General features: G+C 43.0%; 2 protein-coding genes across 5 annotated transcripts; one reads left to right on the top strand and one right to left on the bottom strand.

Moving 5' to 3' along the window:
• Nucleotides 1-3465: 3465 nt before the first annotated feature.
• On the bottom strand, nt 3466-5588 carry LOC129583099 (uncharacterized). Its single transcript, XM_055474814.1, has 2 exons — nt 4967-5588; nt 3466-4849 (listed from the first exon to the last, which is right to left on the bottom strand). The coding sequence occupies exons 1-2, from the start codon at nt 5513-5515 to the stop codon at nt 3512-3514; spliced, it is 1887 nt and encodes a 628-aa protein (XP_055330789.1). The 5' UTR covers nt 5516-5588; the 3' UTR covers nt 3466-3511.
• Nucleotides 5589-9725: 4137 nt separating this feature from the next.
• LOC129582972 (uncharacterized) lies at nt 9726-17606 on the top strand. 4 transcript variants are annotated; one of them, XM_055474613.1, is made up of 10 exons: nt 9726-9742; nt 10546-10782; nt 11910-12295; nt 12565-12619; nt 13098-13392; nt 13757-13892; nt 13968-14077; nt 14169-14230; nt 14307-14477; nt 14536-15967. In XM_055474613.1, the coding sequence occupies exons 3-10, from the start codon at nt 11973-11975 to the stop codon at nt 15769-15771; spliced, it is 2388 nt and encodes a 795-aa protein (XP_055330588.1). In that variant the 5' UTR covers nt 9726-9742; nt 10546-10782; nt 11910-11972; the 3' UTR covers nt 15772-15967. The 4 variants fall into 4 exon arrangements, 3 of the variants coding, with proteins under 3 accessions (XP_055330588.1, XP_055330587.1, XP_055330586.1); XR_008689696.1 differs by lacking the exon at nt 9726-9742 and adding an exon at nt 17037-17606 and having other exon boundaries at nt 10294-10782; nt 14536-15861; XM_055474612.1 differs by lacking the exon at nt 9726-9742 and adding an exon at nt 10297-10421.
• The last annotated feature ends 1134 nt before the right edge of the window (nt 17607-18740 follow it).

Raw genomic sequence — 18740 nt, 5'->3', positions numbered from 1 at the left:
TCGTACTATTATTATTACAGTGATTTCGTATGACGTGCGGCAATACTGTACTTACCTGGAAAGCCGGTATCTGTGTATACCCAATATTCTCCGTGGCTGTATTCATCATTTTAATCACTCTGTATACTGGGCAGTAAGCGTTTTTTCAAGTCGAAAATCTGTGGGATACGGAGCGGGTACAACGGGGTCCCTAAAGTGAACGGTCGGGATACAGGAAAATCGCTTACGGGATACAGGTTGCATACGTACGCATACTGTGGGATACGGAGCGGGTACAACGGGGACTCTTAAATGAACGGTCGGAATACAGAAAGGTCGCTTACGGGATACATGTGGCATACCTACGCATACTAAGGGATACGGAGCGGGTACAGCAAGGTCTCTAAAGTGAACGGTCGGGATACATAAAGATTGCTTACGGGATACATGTGGCATACCTACGCATACTGTGGGATACGGAGCGGGTACAACGGGGTCCCTAAAGTGAACGAACGGAAAATCGCTTACGGGATACAGGTTGCATACGTACGCATACTATGGGATACTATGGACACATCCGTTAGAAAGTGTCCGGAAAAATTTACCGTGTACTAACTGTGCCATAGGCGGCCTGCTGCAGTTAACGCTGTACGAATTTTATGTGTCATTTTTTAACATTTTTTTGAATTTTATTTTTCATTTCTTATACTTAGCTTTAATTGACGCTGTGATTAGCTACGTTATCTGAACCCGTACGATATGCACATTAGGACGCTAATGCTTTTCACTTTGAGTACAATTGCTGGCAAGCAGAATTCTTCATTATACCACTGATGCAATGCATTTGTCTTTATTGATCCGTGTTTCATATGTTTAATTGTCAGTGCGTACTGCATAATGAATATTCCCAGCTAATTATACGAGGATCTAGGATCTAAGAACTGGTTATGATCTAGTTATAAGCGCGCATTATCGGCTTATCGTACATGTTCACTAATGCACCTTAACCTGCAATTGTATGCTATGCGCGCTGCAGTACTGTATAGTGTATAGCAGAATAAATGTTCAGCATATTCGCGCTTATCTCGCACTAGTTGCGCGAATCGTGTACGCGCTCGTACAAGTGCTCGTGGCTGCACTGTAGAATTTTCAATTTCGTGGCTGCATTGTCCTTCAAGTGCCGGGTTAGGGTACAGTACAGTTGTAATTAAATTAACTTCAGTTTTATTTTAACTTACTTCAATTAAATTCCGTTAATTAATAACGTACGGCGTACCGTGCACGTCCCGTACCGCGTACATCCCGATCACCGCAATTAGCCGTACCACTTGATAAACGCCGTACGATGGGTTAAACGCCTCCCGTGGTGGCTGCCCATTACACAGAGCCTCCGTAGAGATTTAACATTGTGCTATGCAGAGTTGCTCTACAAAACCACCGATAAAGTATTTTCCCATAAATAATCGTACCATTGCACTTTTCGGACACAAAGTCACATTATTTCCGACATTCTGTTTTTCTGTTGATTGCGAATTTTTAAATTATAATGGCGTGGAGACCCTGGAAAACACCGTCTGCTGTAATTTCCGATTATTTGTACGAAATTCCCAACTCGGTCGTCAAAGATTTGTACGTTTGTCGGAGACCTGAAATCCAGCTGCGTGTAAAGAGTGGCCTGAAACAGTTCGGGAAGGAAGAACTTGGATTGAACGAAAAAGCAGTTCGGCTGGGTACAACTGGATACGTTCAAAACCTGGAATTCCTCCCGGATGATGAATGCTCAAGAAACAGTACAGTAAAAGCGCTTGTGAAGTGTTCCTGTCACGCCGAGATGGATCCGCACTATTACGATCTGGAATTATGGATTGATATTCAAGACAAAGTATTGACAAAGGTCTCCGAGTCCTCCTGCACGTGTATTGCCAGCCGTCAACTTGGATCCAGCGCTCTTTGCAAACACATATTGGCTGTTTTTTATGCGTTGCGTCTGTTTGTGGACACGGGAAGACCCCCAGAATGGCCCAGGCTGTGCACAAGCGAAGAGCAAGCGTGGGGTATCGATAGACTTGCCAGTGGACAAAGAACTTTGAAGCCGGATCGAGCTGATGTATTTGCTCATTACTGTAACCCTCTCGTAAGGGAGGAATGGAAACCGGATTTGAGTAACCCTATACCTCCGGATACGCGGCTTTTTCCGCCATCAAAGCTGGAAGAACTTGAAAGGTTATCAGAATCTTTTCCTTTCTTAAGGCCTGCTAATTCATATTTAAAGACTCTACAAATGATGCTCCTGCCTCGAGTGCAAAGCAAGGAATTGGAAAATCCGTTCGTTGACTGCACGCAATGGCCACAAGGTTTCGCAAAAGTCGCTTAATTAATTTTATATGTTAAAAAATTTTCTATGCTTTTTCGTAGATGCTCCTAAACTACCGCTTGTAGGGATTGGAGATCCAGATACCGCCTTTTTTGCCGCTTCACCACTGGCTTTAGATGATACGTTATTCTACCATAAATCTGTGTTTATACGGACGCTGGAAGAGTGTATTCTGATCGAAGAAAAAACAAGACGCCAGGGGGAGTGTGCGGACTGGCAGTTTTATCGCAAAAACCGAATTACGAGCAGCATTTCAAAACGAATTGTTACGGCAATGTGCAACAACACGAATGGTAAAGAAATGCGACGAGAAAAGTTAGCCAAGGATATCATTAAACCAACAGATATCGGAAAATTACCGCATGTTCGACGAGGAAAGGTCTTAGAACCCAAAGCTGTCGATTTCTTTCTGCGAGAGATGTCGAATCGCGGTTTTGAAGCTGCTGCGTTCCTGACGGGTTTTGTCATTCACCCCACTGTCAGCTGGTTTGGTGCGTCTCCAGACCGCTTGATCCGATCGCAAAGCAACGATGGTCTGGTGGAATGGTGCTTGCTAGAAGTTAAGACTTTTGACTCTTCGAAGGCACTCGGCTCATTGGACTACCTAGTTTGTTCCGTGGACAGTGGTAATCTGACTTTAAATCCTAATCATGCGTACAATTACCAAATTCAGAGTGCTTTGCTAGCGACCGGATTGCGGTCTTGTTATGTGATTATATACGGATCTGACGATACCAGTAACTTTGTTCAAAAAATCGAGTTTGATAAGAAAATCTGTGAGCTCATTTTTTTGAAATGCTCAGAATTTTATTTTGGTGTGATGTTGCCTTCTTGTCGAAAGCTTAGTCAATAAACTGATCCCGAATTTTCCAGCTGCAGTCTCTTCTGGCCCGGGTACCGATCCCGATTACCGAACTTTAATATCCATTTATAATACTAATCCCCGCGTACCCATTTACAATACTAATCCCCGCGTACTCATTTATAATACTAATCCCCGCGTACGCGCTTATAATACTAATCCCCGCGTACCCTCTTATGATAATGATCCACAGTAATTAAAAATACCCGCGTAACATTTTATAAATACCGATCCCACGGGATACCGACCATTTATTAGCAACAGGTAAAAGTAAATTGCAAAACAGAAAACGTTCGTTAACAGTCGATCTCGTTTTGAAAAATATCTTGCACAGAAAAGGCGCTGCACACGTTGTCCTGCGGTTCCATAGAGTCATCAGATGGAACACTAGCTTCGATTTCTGGGATTAAATCGGGAAGAAATTTGCACAAGTGGGCAACGACTTGTATCTCTTTATCTTTTCTCTCCAGTGTGGTAATCTCAAGCGGACCATCGAGTTCCCTCCACCTTTTCATTCTACCAATAGCGCGCTCAATGTGGATCCGCACCCGCGCAATTTTGTATGTCAACTCAAGCTCTGCGTAAGTCATCCCACAGTTGCCCTCCACACTAGGAGGGACAATCCATGTGATACCTTTTGAGGCAGCAAGCTCCTTGAGCTGAAACCCTCTGTCAGCCAAAATAACTGAACCCAATGGCAAACAATCCAAAAACCTTGAACGTTTATCGATTTCAACATCTGAGATACTTCCTTGATAAATGTGCGATACATAGCAAATATTACCGTTCGGTTCCATGGCGACGAAAACTTTCACTGTAGTAGATCGCTTATAATTGCTGTAACAACGCCTTTGGGTATCAGGATTTTTCGGCTTTTGTATCCGAATTTCGAAACAGTCAACGATGCCAGTAAGACTGGGAAACTGACGGGCGATGTGTGATGGTATAACAACAGGCACTTTAAATTCCGGCCATTTGCAAAACAACATCTGAAATCGCTCGTGCATTATCTTTATCCATACGTTGTAGTACTGGCTGACGACTTGCTGACTGATACAAAATATTGCAGAGATAATATCTTCGGTTAAGCCCGTCCGCAGTTTAAGCAGCGCTAAGAAACATTGGTTGAAGTAGCTTAACGACATCGTCCTTCCACCTCGCTTTCTCCGACGGTCAGGGTAATGTTCTCCCTTGACTCTTAACTGAAACCGTTCCACAAATTCCGGGTTTTTTCCGTCAAAGTATTCATAAAACAGGAGCTCAACATGCTTGTATGATGGTAGTCCAGTCAGTCGCTGGATAGCGGAATCATTTCCTTGGAATTTCTCTACTCGGAATTCTTGTTTTTTATAGCTTTCCTGAAGATCTGCAATATTTTTTTCATATTGTTTTGCTAGGTTTTCGGCAGCCTGCTTATTCGTTTCCATTGTTGCTTCGAGAGATGAACAATTCTCCATGAGCACTGAGTTGGAAGTCTGCAAAGCGTGACAACGTTCTTCAAGTTCCTGAATTGCGCTTTGTCTTGCTAAGTCCAGGGTTTGATACTGCTGGAGTTCGGCATTCAGACGTCGAATTTCTGCATTCGCATTCTCAAGGCACGTTGATTCGGCCAGCAACCGTTTCTCAGCAGAAATCTGTTAAGAAATATAAGTTATGAGTGGAGAGCGTAAATGCATTTTCTGTGACCACACATTATTTACGGTAAGGCTGTGGCGAAACTGGGTAATACGACAGCAGTCAGTAAACCTTACCAGTTTTTTCAGTAACATTTTCCCCTCTTTTTCTGCTTTGTGGTGATTACGTTTGGCAGTCAGAGCGTCGCACTGAAACGTCTCAAGCTCCGTTTCGGGATCAGTGGTAGGCTGCTGCTGCAGGACATCACTTTTTCTTATTCTTTTTCGGCTTCTTTTTGCAGCACTTGATGCGGGACGCACTAGCTTTGGCAGACAATCAAACACGGATGGTATAGAATCCTTACTCAGCCGAGTTCGCTTTGCCCCTCTGATAATGTCAGACGGGAGAAAGTGAGCGCTGCACATGCGGGCTCCATTTCTTGGCTTCCAGTTACTGCGGCGACACAGATGTATCCATATTCTCCTCCGCTGAACTTCTAGAACTGAGGGAAACAGGAACATCTTGATACCAGGCGATCGAGATGTGTTTGGGCATTCCGCGACCTCACAGCGATTCCATCCTGGTTTTCGCTTTTTCGAAATACGAGGAGCTGTTGCAGCGGTGTGTGATACATCTTCCCTGATATCCCGCTCGCATACAGTATCGTCGACAGTATGGGTCTCCATTGAAACTTAAAACTGACTATACCAAGCCGTTAAGCAAAATTCACCAGCTATAAGAGAAGTGGGAAACAAATAACGATAAAGGGAGATAGATAAATAACAAGCGTTCTGTATTTCCACACTATCGATCTGCAGAGCAACTCTGCATAGCGGATTGTTAAATCTCTACGGAGGCTCTGTGTAATGGGCAGCCACCACGGGAGGCGTTTAACCCATCGTACGGCGTTTATCAAGTGGTACGGCTAATTGGTTGTACACGTACATAACTTGTTTAACTTGTTTTAGGGTTGCATGTAATACAGGGTTTTGCTCGCCCGAACGTCGCAAATTTTTAGTCACGTGTTAGAGTCATCGAGACTTCACACGTGCAGCCACCAAAGCAGACTCTGCATTTTATAGTCAGACTCAGCTTTTTAGTACTCAGACTCAGCCCTTCAGTAGTCAGACTCAGCCTTTTAGGGGTCAGACTCAGACTCAGACTCAGCGCTTCAGCGCGGGCCGGCATATTACCCTAACGAATCAGTAGCTATATCCTAAAGTAAATCATGTTACAGAGTCAGCCCTAAGTCGGCTGTCCGTGGGGATCTCAGCGAAGAGGGCGGTTCCGTGAGGCATTCGCAAAAATGGCGATGGAGCGGAATCGAACCGCTGGCTACCGAGTGAGATCCACGTAGCACAGCCACTGTGCCATCGCCGCTGTTGGCGAAGATCAAGATATTTGTGCTTGAGCTTGAGTCAACCAGGTAGGCGGCGGTATGGGGCGGCTGTCGTGGGCACAGAGTAGTCTACTCTAATAATCAGAATCGTCGCTTTATTGAATCATGATGTGACAGTGCAATAAACTTGAAAAGAATCTGAACCCACTATTTCACGGTACCCAGTCCCGTTCGGACTAAACCGTGAAAAACAGAAATTTGTTGGATCCATACACTCAAATATCTTCCAACGCCTGCCAGAATGGGTTTTTTGTGGAGCCCAACAGATCAGCACGGGTAACGTATGTCATCACGATCCGGGCTTATGTGCGTTCCAAATGGTCCGAACAAACATGCGGCACCTATTCGAGAGACCACACTGCGCAGCTCCGTTTTTTTAAAAACCTGTGCTTATGCTTAACTGAATGCATCGTAGCCCATGCGCGATAACGCGCCGCACTGACCGTATATCAGCCAGCAATAAAATATGTCAGTATTCAAGAACTGTTGACAAAACAATTCAATCAAGGGAAAACACATTTTTTTCCAAAATGTTGCTGACCATAGGTTAGCTTCAAACCGGTATTAATCTGACAGCAACGGGCTGATTGCTATGCATAAAAAATTTGAGTAGATTTAAATACAATTGTAGCCAGACAATTTCCGGCTATACAACATTGCAGCGTGGGCAGTCTTTGAAGGGTTATCTGCCAACAGACTCGTGGTCCTCGAACTGACCAGCGGTCAGCAGCATGAAATTATCTTGAAATACAGAAAGTGTGTTTATCACCGCTACAATGCCTTTGCCTCACCGAAAATTGTGCCGAAAAACACCCAAAAACACATTAACAGAAGTCCAAAGCGCCGTCCTGCCCTCACATCTCAAACGGAGGCATCCAAATCGGCAAAGCATTTGCTACGCTCACTATAGCTTTGTTAACGTTTCGTACATATTTTTAGTAAAGAAAAGCACAGTTTTTGGCTGACAACACAATGCCGAGAGCTCTTGGCTCCTCCGCACAGTTTCCACTTGAATCCATTGTATCGCACATCACGAAGAAGCTGTTAGATCAGAGCTGGTCCGATATGAATTTTTCGTCACCGCTACGATACCGCTCCAATAATTAAACTGTCCGATACCATTCCGATACCACTACGATTTTGCTCAAAATTTCCGATACGATAAATCCGATGTTCCGATAAAAAAGCGAAATTTTTTTAATGAAAGTTCGCACTGGCTGCCATTCACCGGTGCATACCGAAAAACTGGTTGTAAGATTTTTTTAAAAATTAAGGGTAAACTTTTGGCTGGAATTGTGTTTCAACGATTTGGTAGCGATTTTTAGTAATGGATCACTCAAAAATTTACGCTGTGACTAATTTTTTGCTTAAAAATCGAATCGAAAAATGCTAAAATTACGATTTTTTTGTGTTTATCGGATGAAAACCCCGCTACGCTAAAGATTTTGCCGCAATGCCCGATAAATAGTTTTTCCGATCCGCTACGATACGATACAGAATTCTTCCGATACCGCTTTTTCCGATGGAAACATCGGAACTATCGGAGTTATCGGACCAGCTCTGGCTGTTACTCAGTTTCTCCGCTCCTTTGTTATCCCTATCGCATGGCTTAAAGAAGCACCATCAGCGGCCCGGGGCCACCAAAGGTTATTTAGTGTAGTGTATGTGTATCTGTAGTTGCACAAATGACATACTCTGAGAGTCCTCCTCTCTGCGTGGGAGACTCTCTAGTGCCGATCTACCGGAAACGGGAGCGAGACAAGGATAAAAAGGGACTTTTTATCATAAAACCGAAAACATAACATCTCACCAAAACTCATAATCACCAACTGACAATCTATAGCTCACAATATACCTGCGCTAACGCTGCTCTACCATACGCCGCTACGTAAGCCTCACGCAATCGCCGAAAAGGTACGGCGCGATGCCGTTGGCGGAAGATAGCGGAAGGGCGGATCGTAATACCTGCGATCAGGTATATACGATCCAAGCGTGAAAGCCACTGCACTGCGTCTGAGCTGCTGGGACGAGGGCGTAAGTCCCTCTCAATACGAAAATCTCGCACCCGGACATTTGGGAGTGTGACATTTCGCCGCAATTAAATTCGACGCACGACTTTTCGCCGCGAAAACTTTTCGCCGCGGGACATTCTGACGCTGGGACACTTCGGTTTGGGACAATTTGCATTGAGACATTTTAACTTTGCGACTTTTTGACGCAAGACGTCTGGTCGCGGACACTTCGCCGCAAAAGAATTGACACGCTTAATTTTCCGGGTTACTTGGAAGGTTTTCTTAGGTTTTTAGATTTCTTAGGTTTTTTACATTTCTTGGGTTTTTTAGATTCTTTGGTTTCTTATTTTTCTTACGTTTTTTAGGTTTCTTAGGTTTCTTCGGTTTCTTAGGTTTCTTAGGTTTCTTAGGTTTCTTAGGTTTTTTGGGTTTCTTAGGTTTCTTAGGTTATTTTCTTCAGTGTTCCTGAATTATTTTAGGTGGTCCTAGACTGTTTCAATTGGCCTGATTGAAATGTTGTCTGCTAAAGTGGGCTTTTCGTCGAAACAGCCTCGCGGCGAAGTGTATCGGCGTCTAAACGGCCTTGCGACGAAATGTCTGAAGGTGTGATGTCCAGCCGACTAAATGTCCCGCGACGAAACGTCGCGAGGCGAGATGACCTCGCGGCGAAATGTCTGCGAGCAAAAGTCCTGCGACGAGTTGTCGGCTGCGAAATGTCGCGGTGCCGAAAATCTCGTAATATCCTATGGCTGATGCGCCTTAGCAGCTGGATTTCATTGACTGTTGTCGTTGATCATTATTGCAGTCAGTGGTTTTGGTTAACTCCGTAGCGAGCAGGGCGTATTAATAAAGTATACTACGTCTGCTACGTACGTATATGACAGTTTACCTCCTTTTGCAATGTTGCTGTAATATGCTACGAAAAGAACCAGTACGGCGCTCAACACTCGATTGTTGCATTCCAGTTGTCGCCGGCAGCCAAGGACGAACTACGGAACTAGCCTCCGTAGAGACCACAGAGAGACTCAATCCTGTAGCACGTCATCACAAGATCGTCATCGAATGGCCAATACACTGTCTAGGCGTTAGTCACTGTTAATTTTGCTTTCTTCCTCTCAATATCCGCTTCTGGTAGCGGCAAACCTCATTCCTCGTACGTCTAGGGACGGCTGTGGATTAACGTCTGCTACTTTTAAATTTTATTTAAAGTTTTTTAATATAGTGTCCTGGCTGTACAGTGATGCAGGCGACGTTGACATCTGATAGCTGGTACAGTACCTTTTTTTATAGCGTTGGCGTCTGGTAACTGTGCTAGTGTCGCTTAAGGAGTAAAAGTACAAGTCATGACGTCAGAGGCAGGATTTCATTGTGCATTGTATTCGTATCTTCACAGCCATTATATCCGCATTTCTGTTTGTAAGTGTGTTATTAAAGCAGGAAAATTGGATGGGTAGAAGCGGAGAATAACGCGGTCTAACAGGAGATGCCAAACACTTGCAAAGGTTGTTTAGTATTCGTGTAAGTTGTGACTATTTTTATCCGTGTGTTTCCTGCCCTGATTATGGCGTATCGAAGTGTAGCGATGCCACGATATAGTAATTATTATGTGAGAGCGAGTGACTGTAATTAAAATTCAATCAAAACTAAACAGCTTACCAGCATCATCAATCGATTACTCGGTAAAGTGCAATTAGCACGCACAGCGTAGACCAAGCGACCAGTAAAATCACGGCAGCGGCACACTTTTCCTCTTGAAAGATCCCAGCCGCTGTTGACGCCAGTGACTTGTACAAAGCGTTAAGTCATTATCCAACAGCCGTACGTGTTGCTTTCCCGGCATTCACTGCACTCATGCGATTCGATTTCCTCCTGTAAATACAGCTACACGCACCAACCGGTATCAGAATGACGCGGCATTTATTCCCTTTGCTCCCGGTTGATCCTGATCGTACGTTAACCAGGTGTACGGTGCGTGCACACATTCATCCAGCACACGTGCTGTGCATAGTAGCGCCTGCCTGGTTCCCGAGATCGATGACAACCTGTGGGAAATCGATATACAGCCAAGCAATCTCTTAATGCTGTTAATGCACCACGCATACATACACCACAGCACCTTCACGGAACACCTCTTTCGCATTCTCTCGCTCGCACCTTTCTTTGCGTTTGCTTTTCATCGAGGTATAAGAGCTCACTAATGGCTGGTGGGTTCTTTTTGCAGCCTGATTTTTCGCCGTTTGCTGATTGTCCTTGTTAGGGATTCGCGCATGTGACATACTGTGTAAACAGCTTGATGTTTTCACAGAATCTACGCGGCTGATGGGCTGCACGAGTTTTCTAACGGTTTACAAGTGTTGAACGCCATTTGTTGGGATTGATGTGATAGAATTACGGCTGCGTGTGCAGATCATCCTGACTGAATTAATTGACGACCAGATTTATCCCTGGAGACGGCATCTTGAGCGGGTTGAAGATGTTTGCGCTGATGTAAGAGCGATTTCTCCGTATTAAATGGATGCGGTTCTGCGTGGTCTCGTTAAGGGTAAGCACCAGCCTTTCTGCTTCCTAAATCATTAAGGAAATGTCACCTTGTGCGTTTATTATTTTCAATGCCCAAATAGTTTTGGGAAGTCTGAAGTAAACCGACTAAATTTCGTATAAGAAATTAACCATGATCGAACTGGGGAAAAAAACTTTAAGTTATTTGGTCAGTTGGTAACTTACCATGGACTTCAAAATTTTGTTACATTCGGTCCGGGACCGAATGACCAATAGAAATAAATGGCCAAGACCAAATGACCAATAAACTGGAAACGCGCAGTAATTGAACACTTGCTGTTTGCGCATTTTCCAACGAAAACCATCCACCGATATCTCAAACGAAAGAGAAAAAAATTTTATGAATTTTGATACGAAACAAGTTAGTTTTTATGGGATCTGACAGAAAACCGACGCATCTAAAGTTTCTCGTAGACAGAGCATACGTTTTCTGTGTGAAAACTGAAACCAAACCGTGGATTCAAATGCTATGCTTTGTCTACGAGAAACTTTAGATGCGTCGATTTTCTGTCAGATCCCATAAAAGCTAACTTGTTTGGTATCAAAATTCATAAAAATTTTTTCTCTTTCGTTTGAGATATTGGTGGATGGTTTTTGTTGGGAAATGCGTGAGGTGCAAGTGTTTGAACTCAACAGGCCGATGGCCAGCCCGGAATTTGGCTGATTGAGTACAGGTAAATAGCTGGTTGCGCGCGTTTTGTGAGTGTAACAAAATTTTGAAGTCCATTGTACAAAATATTACTGTAGAACGCAGAGATCCAAATCTGTTTTTTACCAGCCATGGCGAAAAATTTTGTATAACTATTATAAAAACCCTAAAGCGCGAAACAGATTTTTGGAACGCTTAAGTATTTACTGAAATTCAGGAATTTCTTGGACAAATTTGGCTTAATTTGATTTCTTTGTGTTATTGTCGTTATTATTATCGTGCTGCCGGTCGATAGCGCCGACAGTGACTCACTGTTTACTATTTTTATTTTTAACGATCGAATGTAGGCGCTATCATACTGCTGTTTATACGTACTATCTGAATACGTAATTTTTTACTGCTTGACGCAGAAATTTCTTAAAATAATTTTAAGTACATTACCATAAATATGCTGATTGTAGTATCGTCTCTCCCAACATCCGCTGATCACCGCGTGAATTCCCTCCCCTAACGGCCGGCAGACAATGCAGTTGCCGTCACCCACGACGGCTGGTTCATCCCATTCGGTTGACGCACGTCACACAATGGCCCAGTTAGTAAATCCGTCCAGTGCGGCCAGTCGACGTGAACAAGAGACGACGGAGGAAGGAGCGCCACGCAGTCCCCGTGCGCCGGCGTCCGGCTCGTCGAGCGGAGCTCATTGGATGCAGGTGTACGCGGAGAACAGTCCGGCGTACGAGGGACGCTTGGCCGAATATGAGGTGGCCAGTGAGCTGGGGGATGGAGTGTACGGGACGGTGTTCCTGGCGCGGCATAAAGCTACACAGCAAACCGTGGCGATAAAACGGTACAATTCCGTTAGTTGACGTTTTCCGTACTTTTTGTGTTTTCTTCGTATGTTTTTCTACCTTTTTCCATAGCTAATTTTTTTACCATACGATATAATTACAGGATTCAGCATAAATAAAATTAAGATACGGAATTACAAATGTTACTGCTATTCTATATACGATGACGCGCGACCTATATATCGGTTTGATTTTCTCGTTACTTTTAACGGACTTCCAGTACTTAGTCTTTTATCGTGGGAATGTTAGCAGTGAATACTTTTTACAGAATGAAGAGCATGTATGCTTCATGGAAGGAAGTACTAAAAGAAATGGAAATAACGGTATGATACGGATGTTTTTGAATTAATGATCAGCTTATTGATACAGCTGGATTGTATTTGTTTTGAATCCGATTCTGATGTATTAGGAATTATACTGTTTAATAAGACCCTGTCAGCAAGTTGCACTTAACGGGCTTTATGTATTAATGATGTGCGTGTCGGTGCACACATTTACAGTGCGCTGATTTCCGCTTTGTAATAATTTGTAATGCAGCTTCTGCGTGCGAAAAAATTTCATAATACTGCATATTGCATTTCCTTGAAAAAATCATTCTGTTGATGGGAAGTTATTGTCACCAAAGACGACTATTTTCCCCGTATCGAGGTGTCTGAGCCTCGTTAACTTTCCCAACATAACACCGTCTCCGATTTCACAGCTCCAAGAATGCTTTGATGCCGACCTTTGCGTGATATTAAAACGCGACCATGCATGCATTATTCATCTGATTTTGACCTTATGACATTCTCATTAATGCAGATCGCCGGTGAGTTGCAACGTCATCCTAACATCGTCCACATGCTGGAAGCCTTTCGTGACAACCAGTCACAGCAGCTGTTCATGGTCTTCGAGCATATGGACTGCAATCTGTATCAGCTCATTAAAGACCGCTCAACCTCAGCACTGCCGGAGCACGCGTCATCCGGACATTTGTCCACGTTTGCCGGGATGAGTCAGCGGTCGCAGGATACGGTGTCGAAAGGGTTTTCCGAAAAGGAAATCCGGGCGATTGCTCAGCAGATCCTGCGCGGACTGCAGTATCTTCATGAGAAAGGTCTGTAAACTTAATATTCTTTAGCGCAGACGCTAATAAATCACTAATTTCGTCATTTTTATTCCCAATCTGGAAAACTTTAAAACGTGTATAACGATAATTATTCAGAAAGGTCAACAAGAGTTTGGTTGCGATCAGAAACTTCTTATTTAGCAAAAGAGTTAATGGTTGCAGGTATTACAGTTATTACGTATGTAGTATATTAAATCTGGAAAAACAGTGACCGTATACAACGATAGTAATATATAAAGGTCAACAGGGTTTGGTTACTAATCGACTTACGATCAAGACTTCCTTATCTACATAGCAAAGACGTCAATGCTGATGTTGCAACAATAATAACTTTGTATATTTTTAATTGCAGGGTACTTTCATCGGGATCTGAAACCAGAGAATATTCTATGCAAAGACGGAACCCATGTGATTAAGCTGGCCGATTTCGGACAGGCTCGGTCGATACGCTCGCGGCCGCCCTACTCGGAATACGTCTCAACTCGCTGGTAAATTTCAGTAAATAAATTACTGTTATTGATCTAGAGTGGGCAACAGTTGCACTGACATAACCTTCGGTGCAGGTATCGCGCTCCCGAATTGGTCCTGTCATCACCCATCTACAGTCTGGGTGTGGATATCTGGGCCGTTGGCTGCATCATTGCCGAAGTAGTGATGTTGCGCGCGCTTTTTGGTACGCCATTCTGATTTATCTTTCGTGACCTTTGACGAACGTGACACGGACATGGCAAGTCAGATTATTCATATGTTGGTGATTTACACAGATGGCAACAGCGCTGCTGACCAGCTGTTCAAGATTGTCAAAATTCTCGGCACTCCGTCAAAAGTACGTACGATTGCCGACGCCACCACCTTCTTTCTTTAGAAATAAATTGGAATTTGACGATTTTTTTTGCCTACAGGAGGAATGGCCACAGGGTATGCAGATGGCCGAGAAGATCAACATCGCGTTTCCCCAAGGATTCCAAAAACAGAACCTGGCGCAGCTCATCAAACCCTGCACTCCGGGTTGCATCCATCTGATCGCCGCTACTCTGCGCTATAATCCACAGAAACGCCCATCTGCGCGCATGGTACACGGAGCTTCCAGTTTAATGCCTCGAAAGCTTTAAGCATTTCAATGATTTGCAGTGTTTGGATATGGATTACCTTGCTCAAAGCTCAAGAACCGATCCCCATCGCGCCGGTTTCCCACGACCCAGCCAGCCCGGCTTAAAACGTGTACCAATCAGCGTCGTGCACAATGACCCACCACGTCCCGGTTACTCCCTACCGAAATCCATTTCCAGTAACGAGGGCTGGAACTTTGGAGCGGAAAGGTCAAATGGAGAAGCTATGCCGCCATTACTTTTGCCGTTACTTAAACCGTTCCAAGCACCGGGTACCGAACTAGTCCGCGCCCCGATTTTCGTCCCACCGGCTGTGGAACCATCCCCTTCGGGTTCTCCACTGAAGTCGGGAGGCCTTGGGCCGCAATTGCCCATGATGGCGCCGCAAAAACGTACCAGTCTAGACTCCGGGTCGCGGGTAGAAGTGGTCGAAGAGAAAACCGGTTTAAAGCGCGCTAACGCATTTGACAGCGGACCGACGTCGGGGCAATCCGCGTCGGCGAGCGAATATGGCAGTGTTGCGCAGGGAAGCGATCTGGACGCGTACGACCATTTTGAATTAGAACTGGGGTTTGGTCTGTCCAGTGTAGCCAGTTCCCGGGACTCGGCGAACTCAACCCGGAGATTGTCGCTGAACATTCCGCATTTCACCCCACCGGATGCGGCACGCGCCCCGTTTCTGGACCGATACAAGCCCCGAATGGAGATGGGTCCGCGCCCGCGATTGACTCCGATCCCGCCGCGGTTGCCGGTACCGGCGACCCGCCCCAGGAACCCGGTGCGTGATCCGCCGACGGTCTCAGCGAATTTGGCAAAGCAGCGCAGTTCCACCAATCAGCGAGCAACCGGTATGCGCAGCAGTGTAACACGATCCCCGAGTCAACCGAACTGGATCAGCGACGAATCGAGACCCGCGGTGGCGCCACCGGCACTCGTTCGTAAAGGTTCGGATACCGCGATCCCCCGGCCGAAGATGCTGACCCGCCGGGAGACGTTCTCCAGCGGTGCGACGACCTCGGCGGCGTTCGTGGCGCCGGTCCCAGACCGAACTGGACCGACGGGAGTTCGGCCGCGGTTGCGACTAGCGCCGCCGAGTGCGGGTATTCCGCAACTGCCTGGCCAGAGTGGGAGCCGCAGCGTTAATGGAAGTACCCGCATGCCGAGTGAAGCGACGACAGCCGTGAACGAGCCGAAGAAGACTGGACAACGTCGCAGTCCGGTTACCAAACAATCACCGAACAATACATGGTGGAGCTAAACTATGGTTTTTTCCCCGAGTTTTTCAATTTTGTACAGCTTATGCTTTCCCCCAACCCGTGATGTTAATAGTGCGATCCGCCCACGACCGGTAATTATATGTACTTGGCAAACAAGAAGCTTAATTTATTGTGTACATAACTAGTATAGGTCTCAGCAGCCCTAAGGGCAAGCAAGCGAGCGACATGTAGACATTTTTTTCAAAAACAAAGATAGCATGAAGGATGGCTCCCATATTGCAGCTGTGTGTAGGCTTAGTTGTTCAAGCCCCTAGTACTTATTTTTTGTTTAATTCGGCAAATAAGCAAAAGAAATGGCGTACGAGGCAACGTGCAAAATTAATAGTGTGTTAATTTTTGAACCAAACAACACTGTATGATGATTCCTACAGACATTTCATTGTAGGTTTTTAGTGTTAGTGCAAGTAATGACTTGTCTCAAAATTATTTTCTTGAAGAGTAATATTTCCCGTGGTATATAATAATATTATGACAACATTTAATACGACTGCAAGCCTGTTACTTTGCGGGAAATTATAATATAGCACCGATATGTCGGAGATATACCGACAGCACTAAAATTCTTTGTTTTATTCGAAAACTAACTGCTATCGATAAACATGATTATTTAATGTTTTCTCAGTTTTTAATTCGTTGTTTCTCGATAAAAACAAATCAGCAGAACATACGAGTATTACGGATGATTAAGAATCAAGATGCCACCCCCAATGTGGAGAAGTGCTGAAAGTAGGGCAAAGATTTGTAAAATTGTTGTACATAATGTTGAATGTGGAATAACGCAAATATTATCATTATCATTTCATCAAACAACCTTAATTACTACCATGACGTCAAACCTCAACGATGTAAGCAACTGGGAGGCCCTGTATCTGTACGGTCGAGTTAACTTGGCATTTGTTTCGTACGGCGAGTTGCATGCGATTTAAATAGGATATAACTCGATGTACGAAATTGTGATGCCCAGTGAGTCGACAAAAAAATGCCTGAAAATCTTTCTCGAATTCCCCGAAAGAAGGGTTTGCATCCTTCGGGTATTCGAAATTTTGGAGAGATGGGAATACATGTGTCAATGATCACGCCTTCTGATTGCCCCTTCCATTTGACATTATCCTTAACATTGACCTTTTGCACATGGTTTTAAATTCATAATAATTTAACAACAGTATAAAACAATAATGATTTAATGTCGGAATATGCAAATAATATTACGTTCACATAATATTAGACATCATAATTATTAATTCAGAAAGGATGCCTATAATAAACATTCTTCGCCACACCGCACTGAACGAACTGATTCGGAGAAGTTTGGTCACCGCTAAAACGCCGGCTGTACTAGAGCCGCTTGGAACAAGTGACGAAGACGATCGCCGTCCGGACGGTGTGTCGCAAATGCCTTGGAAGAACGGTTTACGGCTAGCCTGGGACGTGACGTGTGTGGATACCGTCGCATTTTCAAACGTCATTAGCAGCAGCGTTAAGGCTGGAGAAGCGGCCCGAAAAGCAGAAGACGAAAAGCGGCGGAAATATGAATATTTAGCACCTGAGTACTATTTTGTTGCATTGGCTTTTGAAACTTTTGGCGTCGCTAGCCCTTCCTGTATTAAGTTTTGCGAGAATTGGGCAGGCGGTTAAAGGATGCTACGGGAGAACGACGCTCTTACGAGTTTCTGCTACAGCGTATTAGCATTGAAATACAGCGGTGGAATGCGCTGTCTGTGACTTCAACCGTACCGCGTTCTGATGGTTTTAACGCTGTTTACTTTGTTTTATAATGTTGATGTTCAAACGTCTGAACGATAAGCAAACCAATAAATTCTTCACGTATAAACATTCTCCGAAAAAGGGTGCCTATAATAAATAAGAGTTTTAGGGGTTGCTTTAAAACGGTTTCCTTAAAGATATTCGGACATATTCAGAAATAAATTGAGAAATTTCAGAAATACATATTTAAAATATCTAGGATACATTCAGAAATACTTACAAATATTCAGAAATATTCAAAAGAATTTAGCAAAGTTTAGAAACATGTGGAATTTGTTGGTAGTATTTTTAGAAAAATTTAGAATTATTTCTAGAAACATTTTAGAATTATAAATAGAAATATTTGGAATCTTGAATAATATATTTGGAAATATTTAGGAACAATCAAAAGAATTAAGCAGTTTCAAAAAAAATTTTCGAAAATACTTAAAAAGTTATGTTAAAACGTTTAAAAATATTTAAGAATATTCAGAAATAAATCAAGAAATATTTCCAAATAAAGGTATTTAGAAATATATTAAGAAATACTAAGAAAATTTATAAATATTTGTAAATGTAATTAAAACTATTTAAAAACGTTGATAAATATATCTAAAAAATTTATAAGAATTTAGCAATATTTGAAAATGTGTAGAAATATTTTTGAAATATTTCTAGAATATTTTCAGAAATTTTTTTAGTAACTTTTAGAAATACATTCAAAAATTTTGGAAATCTTTGCGAATATATTAAGAAATTTTAAATGCAATTTAAATAAATTTAGCAACATTTAGAAATATTTAAATTATTTTCACTGACATTTTTTAAATATATTTGGAAATATTTTTAGAAATGTACGAATTTGGAAATATTCTTAAAATTCTTTGAAATGCAGAAATGTGTTTAAAAATACTTATCAAAGTATTCTGAAATAATTTGAAAAATCAAGAACACTTAGAAATGTTTAATTTGTTTTCCTAATTTGTTTTTGAAAATATTCCGCGATATTTGAAAACCTTTTAGTTAGATTCAGAAATTTATTTAAAGAAATTCTAAGAATATCCAAAAAATACTTTGAGTAATATTTCAAGATAATCACGAGTAATAAAGAAAATTTTAAAATATCTTATTTATTTTCAAATTTTTTAAGATTTTGGTTGTAGTTAAAATTAATTAGAAAAACACAATTAGCCATTTTTAGAAATAC

The sequence above is a fragment of the Paramacrobiotus metropolitanus genome, unplaced genomic scaffold, assembly GCF_019649055.1.
Source record: "Paramacrobiotus metropolitanus isolate TYO unplaced genomic scaffold, Prichtersi_v1.0 Parri_scaffold0000009, whole genome shotgun sequence".
NCBI lineage: Eukaryota > Metazoa > Tardigrada > Eutardigrada > Parachela > Macrobiotidae > Paramacrobiotus > Paramacrobiotus metropolitanus.
The sequence above is the reverse complement of the archived record's forward strand: the minus strand, read 5'-3'. Positions and strand labels throughout refer to the sequence as shown.

What these genes read in the sequence shown, in the direction of transcription:
- LOC129582972 (XM_055474613.1), top strand. Translation starts at nt 11,973, where the DNA reads ATGCAGTTGCCGTCACCCACGACGGCTGGTTCATCCCATTCGGTTGAC. An exon ending in CAAACCGTGGCGATAAAACG is followed by an intron (nt 12,296 to 12,564) that starts GTACAATTCCGT and finishes TACTTTTTACAG; the next exon opens with AATGAAGAGCATGTATGCTT. An exon ending in GATGTTGCGCGCGCTTTTTG is followed by an intron (nt 14,078 to 14,168) that starts GTACGCCATTCT and finishes TGATTTACACAG; the next exon opens with ATGGCAACAGCGCTGCTGAC.
- LOC129583099 (XM_055474814.1), bottom strand. Translation starts at nt 5,515, where the DNA reads ATGGAGACCCATACTGTCGACGATACTGTATGCGAGCGGGATATCAGG. An exon ending in AAATGTTACTGAAAAAACTG is followed by an intron (nt 4,850 to 4,966) that starts GTAAGGTTTACT and finishes ATTTCTTAACAG; the next exon opens with ATTTCTGCTGAGAAACGGTT.